The 19,346-nt window shown below is 35.1% G+C and overlaps 2 protein-coding genes and 1 long non-coding RNA gene across 6 annotated transcripts; 2 read left to right on the forward strand and 1 right to left on the reverse strand.

The window, feature by feature from the left end:
• The first annotated feature begins 827 nt into the window (after positions 1–827).
• On the forward strand, positions 828–3,635 carry LOC105167123 (uncharacterized). 3 transcript variants are annotated; one of them, XM_011086703.3, is made up of 2 exons: positions 828–1,010; positions 1,671–3,635. In XM_011086703.3, the coding sequence occupies exon 2, from the start codon at positions 2,318–2,320 to the stop codon at positions 3,317–3,319; it is 1,002 nt and encodes a 333-aa protein (XP_011085005.1). In that variant the 5' UTR covers positions 828–1,010; positions 1,671–2,317; the 3' UTR covers positions 3,320–3,635. The 3 variants fall into 3 exon arrangements, with proteins under 3 accessions (XP_011085005.1, XP_011085006.1, XP_011085008.1); XM_011086704.3 differs by having other exon boundaries at positions 2,239–3,635; XM_011086706.3 differs by having other exon boundaries at positions 2,248–3,635.
• A 613-nt stretch (positions 3,636–4,248) lies between these two features.
• On the forward strand, positions 4,249–9,095 carry LOC105167124 (Integral membrane Yip1 family protein). Its single transcript, XM_011086707.3, has 6 exons — positions 4,249–4,406; positions 5,079–5,118; positions 5,205–5,288; positions 7,098–7,263; positions 7,636–7,909; positions 8,638–9,095. The coding sequence occupies exons 1-6, from the start codon at positions 4,353–4,355 to the stop codon at positions 8,827–8,829; spliced, it is 810 nt and encodes a 269-aa protein (XP_011085009.1). The 5' UTR covers positions 4,249–4,352; the 3' UTR covers positions 8,830–9,095.
• A 1,194-nt stretch (positions 9,096–10,289) lies between these two features.
• LOC148787614 (uncharacterized) lies at positions 10,290–18,873 on the reverse strand. Of its 2 annotated transcripts, XR_016066350.1 has the most exons (5): positions 18,816–18,873; positions 18,088–18,151; positions 12,713–16,774; positions 11,467–11,530; positions 10,290–10,584 (listed from the first exon to the last, which is right to left on the reverse strand). It is a non-coding gene; the product is annotated as an uncharacterized LOC148787614 (long non-coding RNA). The 2 variants fall into 2 exon arrangements; XR_016066351.1 differs by lacking the exons at positions 12,713–16,774; positions 18,088–18,151; positions 18,816–18,873 and adding an exon at positions 12,191–12,249.
• Positions 18,874–19,346: the final 473 nt, after the last annotated feature.

Below are 19,346 nucleotides of genomic sequence, written 5' to 3' on the forward strand. Positions count from 1 at the left end.
ATAGCAAAATAACGGAAATATAATGTATATATTTGTGAGTTAATTTAAATGATGATATTAAAATAGAAAATTGAAACGATTGTTTGAGGGCCTTCATGAAATTAAGATTCAATATGGAATTTTGATGTGATTGATTAGTTAATAATAGTAAAAATAGTGCTTAAGAAGAGTGGTTTATAGAAGAACGTCGCGTATATGTTAACTAAAAAAGTTAGAAAAATAACAAGTCCAAGAAATATTTCAAAAATAAAGGAGTTGATAAAAATATTGAAAATACCAAAAGAATGTAACTTAATGATAAAATAGTAAAAAAAAAATATTATTATTTTTATTTTAAAAAAATATTGCTCCTAAGTCCTAATTAAACCACGCTAGTGTCTTCCCGATAAAGCATACAAAAACATATATATCAACTTTACTAAAAGTGTCTCGTTCCAACCTCCCTCCTCAAAATTATGATTGTGATGAGTAGCATTTTGATGGATCAAAAATGTCTTTTGACCTTGTAGCAGCAATTCTTGGGTAAGTCTTGCATAATTTAGATTGTTTTTTCTTGGTTTGTCAGTTCACGACAATAAATTTGAGCTGGTCAAAAATTGTGTTGGTCTTTTTTTTAGGACCAGGTATTACCCATGCTTGTGTGGAATGTACCTTGATTTGTAATTTATTTTCTTTTTTTTTATTATTAGCTTTGCTTATGATTTGATATTTTGTGAAGGAGTAATACTCCCATTTTTTAGTTTAGAAAATATATCGCATTTTTTCGTCTTATACTTATATATTGAGATGGGAGGGGATTCCAAAAACATCTCCCCACCTTGCCCGAGTTGTTTTTGGCTAAAAAAATAAAAAAACATACACATCAAATTTAGGGCTGTGTCCACCATTTTATAACTCAACCCCAATATTTCCTCTTAATTCACAATTGACCCCATGGTAGTTTGATTATCTCCCCAATAGAGGAATCTTTCACCAATCTCTCCACCAGCTGCTTTGTTGGCTCTGTCCCGGTGCGATATCTCGAATTTCATGATTATCTCTCTGTTTGTGTATATATTGGGTGTTAAGTTTCTGTGATTGTGCCTTTGATTCTTTTTTCTTTTGGTTGGTCTGATTCGAATTGATGTTCAAATGAGCTCTGTTTTGGGATTTTAATGTTTTCATTGTTGTGATATTGTTGAGAAAAGGAGAACACATTGCAATTTAATATGCAGTTCGGAAGCGAAGAAAATCTGGCATTTCGAGTATTCATTTATGTTGTCTTTCCTTTTTTTGTCACGATATTCATTTATGAGTACTCTCCTTCTCTTCTTGTCGTTTCTTCAATGATAATAGTTTAAGTATTTGGAGGAAGACTTCTGAGTGAATTGGGGAAGTAATTGAACTGAAGGATGCATTTAAAAGTTTTTGGTCAATCTTGGTGCTTTAAGGTAGTTAGCAATGTCTAGCTTTACACGAACTATTGCATTTGATGATTATATTCAGTTTACCAGCAACTTTATCATGTTTCTCAAGAACAAGAATTTTTATATGATCTTTTTTCTGAGAAGAAAGAGCTTTTTTCTCATGTAGGAGGAAAATTTGTTGTTTCAATCACATTATTTTGTACTCTGATTGATATGTCAACTTCAATAATATTCTTCTGTGTTATGATTTCTGCATATGTGCAGGCTGTTGTTAGTGAAGAAAAGAGCCGCTAACAATGTTTTCTCTCAAACCCAAAAAATCTTGAGTCTGCCAGTGAATAAGAACTTGGGGTTGGGGCTTCAATTCATACTTTTTTAGCTTGGAAGCTTTGAGCTTTACCCACTGCAAATTTCAGCAATTTTATTTATAAACTGGAACTCAACGCCCCCCTCCCCCTTCCCCCTCCACACACACAAAAAAAAAAGAAAAGGTTTGTTTTGGTTCTGATCATAATGAAGACCCATGATTTCATTTCACAACATTCTGAACAGAATGAACCATTTGTTCACCCGAATCAAATGAGGTTGAATTTCTCTTTGTCATGCATAATAGGATAAATTTTTGAAAATTCCTTCTTTTTTTATTGAAATCTTAAAACAAAGAGATAATTGAGAACATGATAATAATGTGGAAGCAATTCAAAGGCTTCACAGCAGAAGCAGATAAGAGTGTCTGTGCTCAGAATTTGTTCTCTTGTTTGTTTAAAATACAAATTTAATCTTTTTTCCTTCAATGATTATCATATCTTAAACTTCAACAATTTTTAACTAGTTGCTGTAGAACTGAGCATCTTCTTGAAGTAAGGATCTTCTCTTTGGTATCAAGGGGCAAGTAATTCCTACATCTTGATATGAAGGAAGAAGACATAAATAGGTGCCAGATTCAGAAATGGTACCCGAACTTCAAATCCTGCTCCATAAAAACCACAGTTCATGACCTTCCAGAGTCCTTTGTCCAATACCTGCTCGATGATTCTGGTCCATTCCTTCTCCCTCTTTCAATTACAAATGATGATCCCCTGCCAAAGAGAGTCCATAAACCTGAAGAGGAAGAAGAATTTGTCGCAGTAGAGGGATCTGGCGATGAAGCAGAGGAACCCATATCACCCCCGTCTTTTCCGGAACTAGAAATGGAAATTAAAGCATCCATCGAATTCCTCGGGGGAGCCATCTTTCCTAAGCTTAACTGGAGTGCACCTAAAGACTCTGCTTGGATCAGTTCAACGGGGAATCTCAAATGTACCAGTTTCTCCGAGATTGCCCTTCTGCTACGGTCATCTGACTCAATTGTCCATGATCTTTACCATGCATATGATTCATGCACAGATAAAACTGCATCAAGGCCATCAAGTTTCTTCCTTGCACTCCGCAAATGGTACCCTTCTCTAAAGCCTGAGATGGAATTTCGTTGCTTTGTACGCCATAAACTCCTTGTGGGCATTTGTCAACGGGAGTTAACTAACTTTTATCCTGCTCTTCTTGAGAAGAAATATGATTTGAAAATTATGATTGGGGAATTTTTCATGGAGAAGGTGAAGGGGAATTTTGGATCTGAGAGCTACACATTTGATGTGTATGTCAGAAAAGATGGACGAGTTAAGCTTTTGGATTTCAACCCTTGGGGTGCATCTACCCTACCCCTGATGTTTACTTGGGATGAATTGGAAGAGAAGTTGAGAGAAGGCGGCAAGGAGTTGGAATTTAGGATTGTGGAGAGCCGGTGTGGAATTCGTCCAGGTTTAAAAACTGCAGTTCCTTATGATTATTTGGATACAAGTCAAGGAAGTGGTTGGGATCAGTTCATAAGAAATGTTGATGAGGAATTGAGGCGGCAGACATCAGCAGGAGCTTGAGCATATGCTTACGTAGAGTGGTTGCAGTGGTATTCATTCAATGTAATCCTTCTTTTTTCGTTTTCTTATTTCATCAAATTCAGCAGCTAGTAGAAGGAAATAGTTGGAATATTGAATTTGTTAGGTTAGTTTTCAAGAATCCACGTGTGTAAGATAGGAGTAGATCACTGATAACCTGAGTCCTCATGCTAGGGCAAGTAGAAAATATGGGTAGATAGTGGTAAGAAGATGTCGAGGAACAACTCTGTTGTCACGTGAAAGCTCGAGATGCTCTTGACTTGGCTGAATACTAAGATCATAGTATTTTTACTCTCTACGTGTATTTTTCATTCAATAATTAACAAAAAAATATATGGAAATGCTCATGAGAGTGCTACAACTCCATTAACTCTTTGATAAAATTACATAGACACTAAAAATAAAGAATATTTTCAACTTATGAGATCTAATATGATAAAATCATGACATATAAGAGACAAGATATACGATTTTTCCTATCATGGATCTGATTATTACACCTCCTTGATTATCCAAGACATAATAGACACTTACAAAATATGAACTTGTGAAATTCGGACTCTCTTAACCCCAAAACTTTTGTCTTATTAAATTATAGTTGTCTTCTAAATTCATCATACATTAAATTAAAAAAAATCACAAGATAACATTTTTTTTACAAATTAAAAATAATTCATTTATTAATTTATTTTAGAAAAGTATTTACTCATTAGAACTTGTAAAATTCAGTCATTAATTAATGACTCACTAGATAATATTGTAAAACATCATTTATTATTCAGTTTTATTGTATTTATTTGAAAAAGTATTGCTCCAAAATCCTAATTAATTACACTGCACTCCTCCCTTCCCATAAACCTTACCGACGAAGCATTACAACAAAATATTAACTTAGGGCTCTGTCCACCATTTTATAACTCAACCCCTATATTTCCTTTTAATTCATTATTGACCCCATGGTAGTTTGATTATCTCCGCAACACTCTCACTCTTTTTGCTAAATCGCTTGAATCCAATGGAGGAATCCTTCACGAATCTCCCCACCAGCCACTTTGTTGGCTCTGTCCCGGTGCGATATCTCAAATTTCATTATTATCTCTCTATTTGTGCATATATCGAGTCCGCAAGTTGCTTTGATTGTGCTTTTGATTCCTTTTTCTTTTGGTTGGTGATTGGAGTCTTTTACCGAATTGATGTTCAAATGAGCTCTGTTTTGGGATTTTAATGTTCTCATTCTTGTGATATTGTTGAGAAATGAAGAACATTTTGCAATTTAGTATGCTGTTCGGAAGCGTAGAAAATTTTGGTATTTCGAGTATTCATTTATGTGGTCTTTCCTTCTTTTGTCACGACATTCATTTATGCGTACTCTCCTTCTCTGTCTTGTCGTTTCATGAATGATAATAGTTTAAGTTTTTGGAGGAAGACTTCCGAGTGAATTGTGGAAGTAATTGAATTGAAGGGTGCATTTGAAAGTTTCTGGTCAATCTTGGTGCATTAAGGTAGTTAGCAAGTCTAGCTTTACACCAACTATTGCATTTGATGATTAGATTCGGTTTACCAGCAACTTTATCATGGTTTTCCAAGAACAAGAATTTTTGTGTGAGCATTTTTTTGAGAAGAAAGATCTTTTTTCTCATGTAGGAGGAAAATTTGTTGATCAATCACATTATTTTGTGCTCTGATTGATCTGTCAACTTCAATAATATTCTTCTGTGCTATCATTTTTGCATATGGGCAGGCTGTTGTTAGTGAAGAAAAGAAAGCCACTAACAATGAAGGTACAAGCTCTTGTAAGATATTCCTTTGATTCACTAATGTTTTCTAGTAGACTGCATTCTGTAATGTGACTGCGGATTCCATGCAGTTCCTGGTGCAAATTTGCAAATATTTCCGCCCAATAATGCTGGAAGTGGGGGTCAGGGATACCAACCTATAGGCAGCACCAGCGGTATGTGATATATCCATTCTTTAGTTTATCCCAACACATACTTTAGAGGGACCATGGATTACTTAGCTACTGCATCCTCCGCTTGTTTTCATTTTTCGGCAAAAATTGTAATCTCAATGCGATGTGACTGTTATAGTTATCTTTTCAATCAGGCAACAATTTAGTGGTCCGCTTTTACTTGCTTCCGCGTGTAGGCTGAATGAGTCAAATGAACATTTTAAGAAGAGGATATCTGGACATGATTCCGAAGAAAACTCAAATCACAAATTGTGACCTATGGCTTGTGAGACATTAGATATAATAGTAGTGGATGTGGCTAGTACCACTCCACTCCTGTCTGAAGAAGAAGAAGAACATACAATGCGGCTAGTGATCTTATATTTATGTTTTTGCGAGTGAGACCTGCTATCTTGGTCGAAATTCCAGGCTTCTAAATAGCAAATTAACCTCCATCAAAGAGAAAAATGCCATACTTGTCCCACTTAGAGTGGCATAAGTTATAGATCATCTTTCTTTACCCTTTTTCATGCTTCTGTTTTCTCTTGAAATTTTCCTCTTCTGACCATGCAAATTTTTAGGTAGGAGATTTCAAGTTTGTTTAATGTTTATCATAAACTGTTGTCGTGTTACCTTGTTTTCTGGAAGATGACAATGATAATTGTCGAAGGATCTTTGTTGTGCCATTAAGCTTCAATTCTGTTACATGAAATCATAATTGTTAATGCCCTGCCCTTTAATGGACCATAAAAGAATCAAAGAACCCATCAATGTGCAGAGCACCAAATGCTAATTGTTGAAGGATCTTGGTCCTGCCAGTAAGCTTCATTGCTGTTACATGAAATCATAATTGTTGATGGCCTGACCTTTAATGGACCATGGAAAGACGAAAGGAGCAATTAATGTGCAGAGCACCAAGAAGCACACTTATTATCAGGAACATTAAGAGAAAGATAATTGCTGGTTCTTTATAATTAGCAGGGTTTGATCTTTGCTAATCCATCTAGAAGGATGCAGTTTCTGCGTTTGACATGTCTAGCTTGTGCATTCTGTGTGCATGAGTCATACTTCTTCCTTCATAAAAGAAGAAGAAGTGTTGGCCCCAGCCTATGTGTTAGCAAACCAAAAGGTTTCCTTTTGCATTCTCTTTTATCTGAACTAGAGCCTTGGATTTAGCTTCCGAAGCAGTGCTACCTTTTGGGTACTGTAAGTGATCAATTTTTGTAATAGCTCATGTCCAGAAAATGTGTTTTGCTGGTGAATGGCTGTAATTTGTTACTTGCTAATTTTAGTGCAATAACTGAATATCTTCATCTTTCCCTAACCTATTGCGATTACTAGGATTCTATATTGTAGGTCAATGCACTTTAGTTCAATGAAATTCTGCTTAGTATCAGGCTTTTTTGCCACAAAGTTCCTAGCTCCTTGGCGAGTTTGGCACATAGGCTGTTTTCCGGAAAGCAAACTTGTTATGTTTCTTTGGCCAACCTTTTCAACCTGGAAATGTAACCGGATTAATAGCAGTATCATACATTTATAGAAATGAGAATTTGGGTTTAGATTTAAGGCATTCAGGCAAATAACTTTATACAGATCGGTGGTATAAAACAAATGGCTTCACCTCTTTAAGGCAGATATTTTCATGCAAATTAAGGTGAATTTTGCTCATGTGAGGAATCGAGTAATCATTAATGATGAATTGCTTGTTACAACAGGTCATTTTATGTATCAAATTACTAACACATTCTAGGTTAGTAACTAGAATGCTCTTGTTCAGATCAGCTGAGTATATGTTATGTCTGATGTTTGCAGATGGAGGTGGACAACCAGCAACAAACAACTGGACAGGAGTATTCAGCATCTCTTCATACACACAATATTTTAATGTAGATACAGACATTGTGTTAAACAGACTGATAAGTTCTTTGTATCCTACGACGGGAGATTTTGTCAACAAGATTGATGCAAACCCAGACCTGTAAGTTGTTTGGTGATGCAATAAACCCATGTTGACAAATTTTGATTCTGAATATATATCATGTAATTCCATTGTTCCATGTGACATTGATGGTTATTATGAAGAAAATAAAACCTTCTAATTTGCACTGGACTGATCTCTTTCTGATGGATGGACAGAATGTTACTTGTAAGATTAAACTAAAATGGGTAACTGTATTGATTTAAGAGGGTTAGACAGCATTTTAATTCCCTGTCAGAAGGTAAATGAACGGCATAAGGGAAAAAACTGAAATATCTCCGTATAAGTACGAAAGAAAGGGGAATCAATATCCTCTAGTCACTTTGTTAATCTGTTTTTAACCTGGTAGTTTTGTCCTTCATGATGTTTCAGTTATGGGCTTGTCTGGATCTCTACAACATTGGTGTTTGCGATTGCCTCTCTTGGAAATTGTGCCACCTACTTAATGCACAGACGAAGCGACCACAGTACTTCATGGACTTTTGATGTCAACTACTTAAATGTGGCAGCGGGCTCCATTTATGGTTATGCACTCATAGTTCCATTGGGATATTACTTTGTGCTTCAGTACTTGGGTTCAAGCGTCAGCCTCATACGCTTTTGGTGCTTGTGGGGATATTCCCTTTTCATTTTTATCCTGACTTCTGTGAGTTCTGGCGTTAACATTGCCATCTATTTGCTGATAGTTGTATGTTGTTCTAGTCCTGATAATGGGTGTATTTCCATACATTTTTTCTGAATGACATAAATTTTGATATTCATTTCAGCTTTATGTTTTACATTCTCACATTTTTTGGAGAAAGGTCATGATTCTAATGCTGCTTTCTCGAACCTGTGATCACTATGATAAAATTGGGGTCTGTCAATGAAGTTCCTAACTTCCCGTGATAAGATTAGTGGAGCATTTTGACTTCTTTCTTCTCATTCCCCCTTTTTCGTGGTGGGCGGTGGGGTTAACCTTAATAATGGCTTGTGATAATTATAATCCGCTACCTTCATTCTGCAACTGAATGTGAATGCTGGTTAGTAAAATGGTCAAGGTTGTATGAGACATATGTTAAGCAAGCAGAGTAGTCAAGCCAGGTTGAATGAGAAGATATACTTGACTGTATTCTGGAATAAATTATTTAGTCACTATTTTGATAATGGTCATGATGTGGTTCAACTGTTTGTGTGCGTGTGAATAGGAGTTTGAGTTCACCAGGGAGTTTTATTTCGAGTATGTGGATGGTTATATAAATGTGGACCATTGAGCACTGACATGCATTTTGCTTGCCCTATATTTGGCTATGCTTTCTTCTTTTCTGAATTCTCCTATACTTCTTTTCTTTCTGTAATGTGATATCTGACAATCGTTTTTCTTGGCACATCCAGTTTCTGTTGGTTATTCCAGTTGAGTTTCTACGGTGGACTATCATATTAATTGCTGGAGCTGCATCAGCCAGCTTTGTCGGTTTGAACCTCAGATCTTATATACAAAGTAATGACCTCACAATTGTGGCTATCTCGGCATTTGTGCTGCAAATGGGTTTGTCAATCTTCATCAAGATGTGGTTCTTTGCTTAGCTTGATATGGTACATGGAAAGGTGCTGTGGTTTTGCTTTTGAATATAAAACTGGAGTCACCAACCTGGTTGATGTTTTGTGTTGAAGGCTTTTTCTACCATTTAGCTCATAGTTGTTTGCTGGGTGTTAATTGTAAGGAGTGCTGAATGTTCTCAAATATCGTAACGGTGGGAACTCTGTAAGGATGCTGAATCTGATTAACAAGAACGTACAGATATTACTTGTGTAACATTTTTGTAATATGTATAACACTAAGAAATTTTAAAGTTTGCTATGTTATGTTTGGATGGAGAGATTGAGCTACTGATTTGAAGTAACTCCAATGTTAGGTGGACTTGAGATAATGTATAATGATGGAGAAAATAGCTCATAGTGGATGCTAAAGAATTTGATGATGTGGGCTTGAAATATCTACCTCTTTAAATACTTAAATCATTCAGCTCAAATGCTGCATGGTTTAAATTGGCAGACCAATATACAGATTCCGGCATCTGAGATTCTGCGGAGTTGTTTATCACGTTTGTACATCAAAATCATTTTCGTTCATTTCAAATACTCAAGAGCCCAACCACGTGTTTTCTATGAGAAGCATGTCTAGCGATCAGATTTAAATCAAGTTGCTGTAGACATATCCTTGAGTGTTTTTCTTTCACTACTAGCTAATATGACATGAACTATTTACGTGGATAGACACGCAAATATTTTAAAAATAAAAGTTAATATACAATTAAAAGTGTGATTAATATGGGTGAAAGTGGAGAATGAATATGATAATATATTGATGGATATACAAGTATTTTTGTATAAATTACATTTATCTTGAACGAGGTTTGATATTAGTTTACCTCAAAAAAGGGACATCTTATGAGTTTGATTTTCCTATTAATATTGTCTCTGCTATTTTTTTCTTTTCCCATTTGTTTGTATACAAGTAATGGGGATTGTGGTTGAGAACAAACTTGAGTGTAAATGCATCTTCTCTTCCATCATAATTCATTAGTAGAGGTAGTGCACTGGCACTACTCTTCCAATTTTGTCAAATGCATCCATCCAGATATGGTTTATGAGATTTTGGATTAAATAAATCGGATATGGGAACATGTCTAGTTTGGAGTGTTTGCACATTAAAAGGTTACTTTAATTTTTCTAATATTCTCCTTACTTTTTCTAGAAAAAAAAAATTAAAAATCGTCAAACATTAAATCATGTGGCAAATATATTGCTATCAAGCCACTACAACATGGGATGACAGATTTGAAATTTAATTGTAAGTAATTGCTTGTCGTTTTGTTTTCCTTAGAAATTGTACATTTGGAATAAAAGTGGGATGTATGTATTTACAAAAATACAAAATATCGTTAAAATTTATTTTGACTTAATATGAATGTTTACTTGTAGCACCCTCTACTCGCTACATTTAATTATCACTATTTCATCATTTTTTTAATTAGAACTCAATCTATAAGTAATTCTCTTTCAATCCGTAAAATAAATTCTAATTTATCAATATAATACATGTATCACAAAAGGTAATAGATACCTCCGAAAGTTTATATTTACCCTCACTAGATATCCTCATGTTCATAATCTCAAGAAAAGTAGTACCACACCTTTAAACACCAATCCGATAAGAGACTAGAATATTCAACAACCAAACAGCCAAAAACTCCGGCTTCAGATGTCACGGCTGACCCACCTAATAAAGACGACGGCACCGCTCAAAGTCCAATGTGGCTAATCAATGTGACTTATTCCCTGAAAATTACGTGGCAAAGAATGAGTTGCCTACTCAATAAGTATAACCAATTAGTCTATATATATATACATAGGCACAATTCACATACAAGCAGTCACATCGACTAACGTGTCCTTCGTCATATAGCAGCATCAGATATAAGCAGTAATACATACTCACAACTGTAAATCAATCCACGACATAATATTCGACGTTATCGTTTATTAGTTAAGGGCCCCACTTACTCTAGTTGGAATACATCAGTCAATGGTTTCGCCGACCATCATCATATCATATACAGCACAGGATACATGTTGTATGTGATATCCCCACACTCTTTTACTCCAGCTGTGTAGCAATATCAGCACAGGATATCACAACAAACATGGTATCCCCACACTACCCCAATGTGTAGCTAACAGCACAAGATATTCCCCGCTGCCCGGAATACCCCGGTACCCTACACGCCATGGTACCTAGCTTAATTCATATATTTTTCATATCACATCATCAATCACATTTTCATAAACCATTGACTGTATTCCCAACTAGGTAAGCATTATCTTTTATTTCAATTCACGATCATCATTCTTTTCTGTATAATAATTACTTCCTCAATAATAACTCCCAATTCGATTTCATACAACAATCAATTATACGATCACGTCATCATAGCATTCTCACGTCCAACTATTATAATACATATGACACATACTAGCAATTCCACCGATTTTAAGGTAATCTAACAAATAATACACAACTAATTATATAAACAATCAATATACGAAAGCCACGCATAATAATATAAAGCCAAGTCCACGTTCGCATCCAAAAAATCAATATATATTATATATACAATACTACACACATAGATATATATAAATCCAATTAGCTATACTTACCTTGTATTCCAAAATGCTTCGATTTCACGAGTGACTGCTCAACCCTCTACTTTGTCGTCACGTCCTATAATAGAATATTATACGTATAATCAATATATTTAGAATATCATAAACTCTAAATAAAATATTATATAATATTCGTACATTTTCTATCAATTTTTTAATATTTTATTTATATTAAAGTCCAAACCCCTGTTCCATTTTCTTTGAAATAACTACATTTTCTAAACTTCTCAAACATATATTTGATTTACCAAATAATTCATAAGAATTCATTTAATCAAACCCCTTATATATTTATAACTATCGTTTTTAATATCGTCCGTAAATTATATTACCACTGAAACCTCATTTTCCCTCTTTAATAACATAATATTTCTTAAATATAATTTTCGAAACATTTCTATAAATTTTCTACCAATTTATCATTGCTATATAATTTAATTAAGCAACAATACATAGAATTACATATTTGGTTAATCATTCCGATGAAATTGTGTAAATTGGCTATAACAATTAAGTCTAGCAAATCTAATAATTTAATTAACCAACTATATCATTTTTATATCAAATGTGATATTTAATTTCACTAATTTAAATAGCCAAAATTATAAAATACTCCGATTAAATAGTACATCGCTCAATATAAACAGCATTTAATAAATGGAGTAATTAAATAATATAATTATACTAATTAATATGAATATAATAGAAATTTGCGTACCTCTGTTTTTTTAGTTTTTCTGTGACAGGGAGGAGTGCAACATTTTTCTTAATTGTGTTTTATGTGTGTAATGTATTATGTGTGTGTACAACAAGAAAAAGAAAGAGGAGGGTGAGGCGGTGGGCTGGTGGGCCCCTCCCTCTAATGCATATATATGTATATAATATTACTACTAATATATATATATATTTATATAATATTATATTACTACTAACATATATATATTATTACATATAAATATATTATTATTATTTTATTTATTTAATTAAACTTTTCTCAAATACTCATTACGTCCTTCCTAATTTTTCTAATTAATATAATTTGCTTTCAAATATTATAACGAACTCTAATTTATTCAATTCAAGTTTTACTATATACCAAATCCAATCTATAATTCATTTACTATTTGAATTTAAATTTTTAATGATTATCAATTAGTCTCCAATTATGTGAAAAATTCTACGGATGTCACAATTCTCCCCTCCTAATAAAAATTTCGTCCCCGAAATTTAAGTAACTTACCCGCTCAATGGAATAAATAGGGATACTTCTCTTTCATATGCTCCTCAACCTCCCAAGTCGCCTCCCTCGGGGAATGATGACTCCATCTCGCTTTTACCATCGGTATATCTTTATTTCTCAATTTCTTACGCTTTTATCCAAAATCTCCTCCTCCACATATGTCAACTCCTCAGAAATCTCTATCTCGACCTGACGAATAATGTGGCTAGGATAAGACCGATATCGTCGCAACATCGAAACATGGAAAACATCATGTATTTGTGATTACTCTGTTGGTAATGCTAGTCGATACGCCAGTGGTCCGATTCTTTCAATAATTTCATACGGTCTAATATATCTCGGACTCAGCTTCCCTTGCCTGCCAAACCTCATGATTTCCCTCCAAGGAGATATCTTCAGGAAAACCTTACCACCTACTTTGTATTCCATCTCCCTTCGGTATTGATCAACGTAACTTTTTTGTCGATCTTGTGCTGCTTTCAAGTACTTCTTAACTATTTGTATCTTTTTCACTGTTTCCTACACTAATTCAGGACCTTCTAGTTATCTTAATCCTTCTATATCCCAACAAATCGGACTGCGACACCTTTTTCCATATAAAGTTTCATATGGGGCCATACCGATACTAGAGTGGAAACTGTTATTATATGAAAACTCCATTAGAGGTAGATGATCATCTCAGTTGCCCTTAAACTCCATTGTACAAGCTCTCATCATATCTTCTAGGTTTTGAATCGTTCTTTCTGACTGGCCATCTGTTTGAGGATGAAATGCGGTACTGAAATGTAACTTTGTGCCCACTGCCCTTCGTAAACTTTCCTAAAAGCGTGAGATAATTGGGGATCTCTATCTGACACAATCGATACAGGCACTCCATGCAATCTCACTATCTCAGAAATATATAATCTAACTAACTTATCCACAGAATCAGTTATTCGTACCGGCAAGAAATGACCAGATTTTGTCAATTTATCCACAATTACCCAAATAGCATTATGCTTTCTGAATGTATGTGGCAACCCTACGACAAAATCCATAGTGATATTCTCCCACTTCTATTCTTGTATTGATAGAGGTCGAAGTTTACTGCTAGTGCCTGATGTTCTGCTTTTACTTGCTGACATGTCATATATTCAGCCACAAATTCAGCCACATCCTTCTTCATTGTCTGCCACCAACAGTAAGGTTTTAAATTTCGAGACATTTTTGTAGTACCAGGGTGCATCGCATATGGTGCATTATGAGCTTCTTGCAAAATTTCTTCTTGTAACTCATTTATATCAGGCACACAAACTCATCCCCCATTCACTATTAGTCCATCAACTCTTATCAAAAAATTTATTTTCTTACAAAGTCTTATTCTTTCCAGTATTCGTAATAAGAAAGGATCTCGAGTCTGCGCTTCTTTGATCTGATCCACAAAGTCTGGCTTAAGTTGCAAAGCTGCCAATAAACCCGCTACTTGATCAACGTCCAGTTCCGCATTCATAGACCTCATCTCCAGTAGCAATGTCTGATTGTGACTCCCCAGATTGGCTAATGTACTTGAACTCTTTCTACTCAAGGCATCTACTACTGCATTCGCTTTCCCTGGATGGAAGTCAATAGTGCAATCATAATCCTTCAGCAGTTCTATCCATCTTCTCTGTCTCAAATTCAATTCCTTCTGCGTCAAGATATATTTCAAACTTTTATGGTCAGTAAGGATCTGAAATTTTTTCTCCGTACAAGTAATGTCTCCAGATCTTCAGTGCATGCACAATAGCGGCTAGCTCCAAGTTATGTGTGGGATAATTTAACTCATGGTTCCTCAATTGGCGGGATGCATAAGCAATTACCTTTCCGTTTTGCATCAACACACATCCCAAACCCTGTTCAATTGGCAATAATCGACGCATAACCTCATACTCCCATCTTTCTTCTTCACAAATAGCACTGGTGCTCCCCATGGTGAAGTACTCGGCCTGATAAACCTTTCCCCAATAATTCTTCATTTTGCTTTTTGAGCTCTTGTAATTCCACTAGGGCCATTCTATACGGCGCAATAGAAATTGGGGCAACTCCTGAGAGAATTTCTACGGAAAAATCCACTTCCCTATGCGGTGGCAAACCCGGTAAGTCATCAAAGAATACTTCAGGGAAGTCTCTCACTACCGGAATTTCCTCCAATGTGGGATTAACCCTCTCGGTATCTACCACATGGTCTTAATATTCTTCACAACCCTTTAACATCAATCGTCTTGCCTCCATGGCTAATATTACACAAACTGGTACTACCTGACGATCCCCCACAAATATTACTTTTGATTCACCAGAACATTTGATCATCACTTCCTTTTTATAACAGTCGACTATTGCTTTATGTTGTGCTAACCAATCCATCCCCAAAATCACATCAAACTCCTTCAAATCCAGCACTACAAGGTCTACAGGTAAATTTACATCTCTGATTCTCACTAAGCTCTCTTTCCTAACATTGTTCACTACCACACCCCCTCCGACGGGCAAATAAACCATCAGATTACATCCCAATGGACTATTCTCTCCCAGTATTTTAGATGCAAACTCGGATGAAATATATGAATGTGTAGAACCAGGATCAATCAAAACATAAGCTGCAATGTCAAATAACCATATCATAACTGACATCGCATCATTCGATGTTGGGGTCTCCTCTCTAGTAATGTTATATATCCTTGCCTGGGTCTGTCCCTGAGTAACTTGTGTTCCAGCCCCCCTCATACCACTACCAATAGCGTGGCTACTATCTCTGTTGTTAGTGCTTCTGCCTCTGCCTCTGCTAGCTCCTTTGTCACTACTCCCAACACTACTTGGCTCTGAGTCCTGCTAGCAACACTTCCAACCACACCCATAGTCTGAATGGAACAATTCCTGGCAATGTGTCCTCTACCTCCACAGCGATAACAAGTCTTCGGTATATCATCCCGTCTCTAACATGGCCCTTGATGTTGTCTTCCATAGATAGAACAGCTTGGAGGAAAAACTAGTCCTTGACCATAACTCGGTCCAGCTCCCCGTTCTGATCCAGTAGAAGACGTAGCAAATGAGCTACGTTCAAATGAACATCTTTTAAAACCCGTAGATCCCCCGAACCTCTGTCCACTACCTCCTCGTATAATGGGACCACCCCGTGTAAAGCTCCCACTTCCCCCTGAGAATGAGAAACCGGTTCCCCTCTTGGTCAACCTACTCGATTCCCCTATTACGTACGTTGATTTCCTCTTCTCTTCTCCCTTCTTCTTGTCCTCCATTACTGCTTCTTCCATCCAGACCGCTGATTTAACAAGAGTTTTAAAATTTGTAATTCTGACTGCGAAGCCTCATTTAATCTCCGGTCGTAGCCCCTGCTCAAAACGGTAACAAAGATCTTCCTGCGTCGCTATTGCTTCTGGTGCATATTTGGCTGATGCCACAAAACAGAGTTCATATTCTGCCACTGTCTGATCATCCCCTTGCACTAAATTTAGAAACTCCATCCTCTTCTTGTCTCGATACATCTTAGTCTGTATTTATCATCAAACTCTTTCTGAAACTCAGCCTAAGTTATTTCTCTTGGCTCATATCCCCTCTTTACATACCTCCACCAAATCAAGGCATTCCCCACAAACAAGGAAACACCATACTTAAGTCGATTCTCTGGAGTGCAATCTACTAAATTCATCACATTTTCGACTTTTTCCCACCATCTTTCAGCAATCTCTGGTTCTAGGGTACATTCAAATTCTGTAGCCCCCATCTTCCTGATTCTTTCATAATTACGATCAATTGTAGGGACTACTGGTGCTGGCACTGGAGTGGATGCGTGCGCCTGTGCAAGTAACTGTGTTTGGGCTTGTGATTGGGCTTGAAAGGCCATTTGAAATATTTGTGCATACTATGGTGGTAATCCTGTCACTGGAACACCACCGAGAGGAATAGGAACATCAGCACCAACATCCTCTCGACCTACCTGCACTTGCAGGTGCCACTGAGCTCTCTACGGACTCCGCAGACTCTTCCCTACTAACTACTGGGTCAGCACGTACACCTTGAGAAGCCATCCTACATTAAACAATTCAATCATTAGGGACATCTCACAATTATTACCGTGGAAACGTAGACCTGCTCTGATACCACCCAATGTAGCACCCCCTACTCGCTACATCTAATTATCACTTTTTCATCCTTTCTTTAATTAGAACTCAATCTATAAGTAATTCTCTTTCAACCCGTAAAATAAATTCTAATTTATCAATATAATATATGTATCACAAAAGGTAATAGATACCTCCGAAAGTTTATATTTACCGTCACTAGATGTCCTCATATACATAATCTCAAGAAAAGTAGTACCACACCTTTAAACACCAACCCGATAAGAGACTAGAATATTTAACAACCAAAAACTCCGATTTCAGATGTCACGACTGACCCACCTAATAAAGACGACGGCACCGCTCAAAGTCCAATGTGGCTAATCAGTGTGATTTATTCCTTGAAAATTACGTGGCAAGGAATGAGCTGCCTACTCAATAAGTATGACCAATTAGTCTATATATATACATAGGCACAATTCACATACAAGCAGTCACATCGACTAACTGTCTTTCGTCATATAGCAACATCAGATATAAGTAGTAATACATACTCACAACTGTAAATCAATCCACGACATAATATTCGACGTTATCGTTTATTAGTTAAGGGCCCCACTTACTCTAGTTGGAATACATCAGTCAATGATTTCGCCGGCCATCATCATATCATATACAGTACAGGATACCTGTTATATGTGATATCCCCACACTCTTTTACTTCAGCTGTGTAGCAATATCAACACAGGACATCACAACAAACATGGTACCCCCACACCATCCCAGTGTGTAGCTAACAGCACAGGATATTCCCCGCTGCCCGGAATACCCCGGTACCCTACGCGCTATGATACCTAGCTTAATTCATATATTTTCCATATCACATCAACAATCACATTTTCATAAATCATTGACTGTGTTCCCAACTAGGTAAGCATCATCTTTTATTTCGATTCACGATCATCATTCTTTTCTTTATAATAATTACTACCTCAATAATAACTCCCAATTCGATTTCATACAATAATCAATTATACGATCACGTCATCATACCATTCTCACGTCCAACTATTACAACACGTATGACACATACTAGCAATTCCACCGATTTTAAGGTAATCTAAAAAATAATACACAACTAATTATATAAACAATCAATATACAAAAGCCACGCATAATAATATAAAGCCAAGTCCACGTTCGCATCCAAGAAACTAATATATATTATATATACAATACTACACATAATAGATATATATAAATCCAATTAGCTATACTTACCTTGTATCCCAAAATGCTTCGATTTCACGAGTGACTGCTCAACCCTCTACTTTGTCGTCACGTCCTATAATAGAATATTATACGTATAATCAATATATTTAGAATATTATAAACTCTAAATAAAATATTATATAATATTCGTACATTTTCTACCAATCTTTTAATATTCTATTTATGTTAAGGTTCAAACCCCTGTTCCATTTTCTTTGAAATAACTACATTTTCTAAGCTTCTCAAACATATATTTGATTTACCAAATAATTCATAAGAATTCATTTAATCAAACCCCTTATATATTTATAACTATCATTTTTAATAACATCCGTAAATTATATTACCATTGAAACCTCATTTTCCCTCTTTGATAACATAATATTTCTTAAATATAATTTTCGAAACATTTCTATGAATTTTCTACCAATTTATCATTGCTATATAATTTAATTAAGCAACAATACATAGCATTACATATTTGATTAATCATTCCGATGAAATTGTGTAAATTGAGTATAATAATAATTAAGTCTAGCAAATCTAATAATTTAATTAACCAACTATATCATTTTTATATCAAATGTGATATTTAATTTCACTAATTTAAATAACCAAAATTATAAAATACTCCGATTAAATAGTACATCGCTCAATACAAATAATATTTAATAAATGGAGTAATTAAATAATATAATTATACTAATTAATATGAATTAAAATAGAAATTTGCGTACCTCTGTTTTTTTAGTTTTTCTGTGACAGGGAGGAGTGCAACTTTTTTTCTTAATTGTGTTTTATGCGTGTAATGTATTATGTGCGTGTACAACAAGAAAAAGAAAGAGAAGGGTGAGGCGGTGGGCTGGTGGGCCCGTCCCTCTAATGCATATACATACGTATATAATATTACTACAAATATATATATATATATTTATATAATATTATATTACTACTAACATATATATATATATATTATTACTTATAAATATATTATTATTATTTTATTTATTTAATTAAACTTTTCTCAAATACCCATTACGTCCTTCCTAATTTTTCTAATTAATATAATTTGCTTTCAAATATTATAACGAATTCTAATTTATTCCATTCGAGTTTTACTATATACTAAATCCAATCTATAATTCATTTATTAATTAAATTTAAATTTTTAATGATTATCAATTAATCTTTAATTACGTGAAAAATCCTACGAATGTCACATTACTAATTACAGTAAATGTGATAGATAAAAAAATATTGAATAAGAG

This window comes from Sesamum indicum, linkage group LG7, assembly GCF_026168435.1.
Source record: "Sesamum indicum cultivar Baizhima isolate 11 linkage group LG7, ASM2616843v1, whole genome shotgun sequence".
NCBI classification, from domain to species: domain Eukaryota; kingdom Viridiplantae; phylum Streptophyta; class Magnoliopsida; order Lamiales; family Pedaliaceae; genus Sesamum; species Sesamum indicum.

What these genes read in the sequence shown, in the direction of transcription:
- LOC105167123 (XM_011086703.3), top strand. Translation starts at nt 2,318, where the DNA reads ATGAAGGAAGAAGACATAAATAGGTGCCAGATTCAGAAATGGTACCCG.
- LOC105167124 (XM_011086707.3), top strand. Translation starts at nt 4,353, where the DNA reads ATGGAGGAATCCTTCACGAATCTCCCCACCAGCCACTTTGTTGGCTCT. An exon ending in ACTTTGTTGGCTCTGTCCCG is followed by an intron (nt 4,407 to 5,078) that starts GTGCGATATCTC and finishes GCATATGGGCAG; the next exon opens with GCTGTTGTTAGTGAAGAAAA. An exon ending in ACCTATAGGCAGCACCAGCG is followed by an intron (nt 5,289 to 7,097) that starts GTATGTGATATA and finishes TGATGTTTGCAG; the next exon opens with ATGGAGGTGGACAACCAGCA.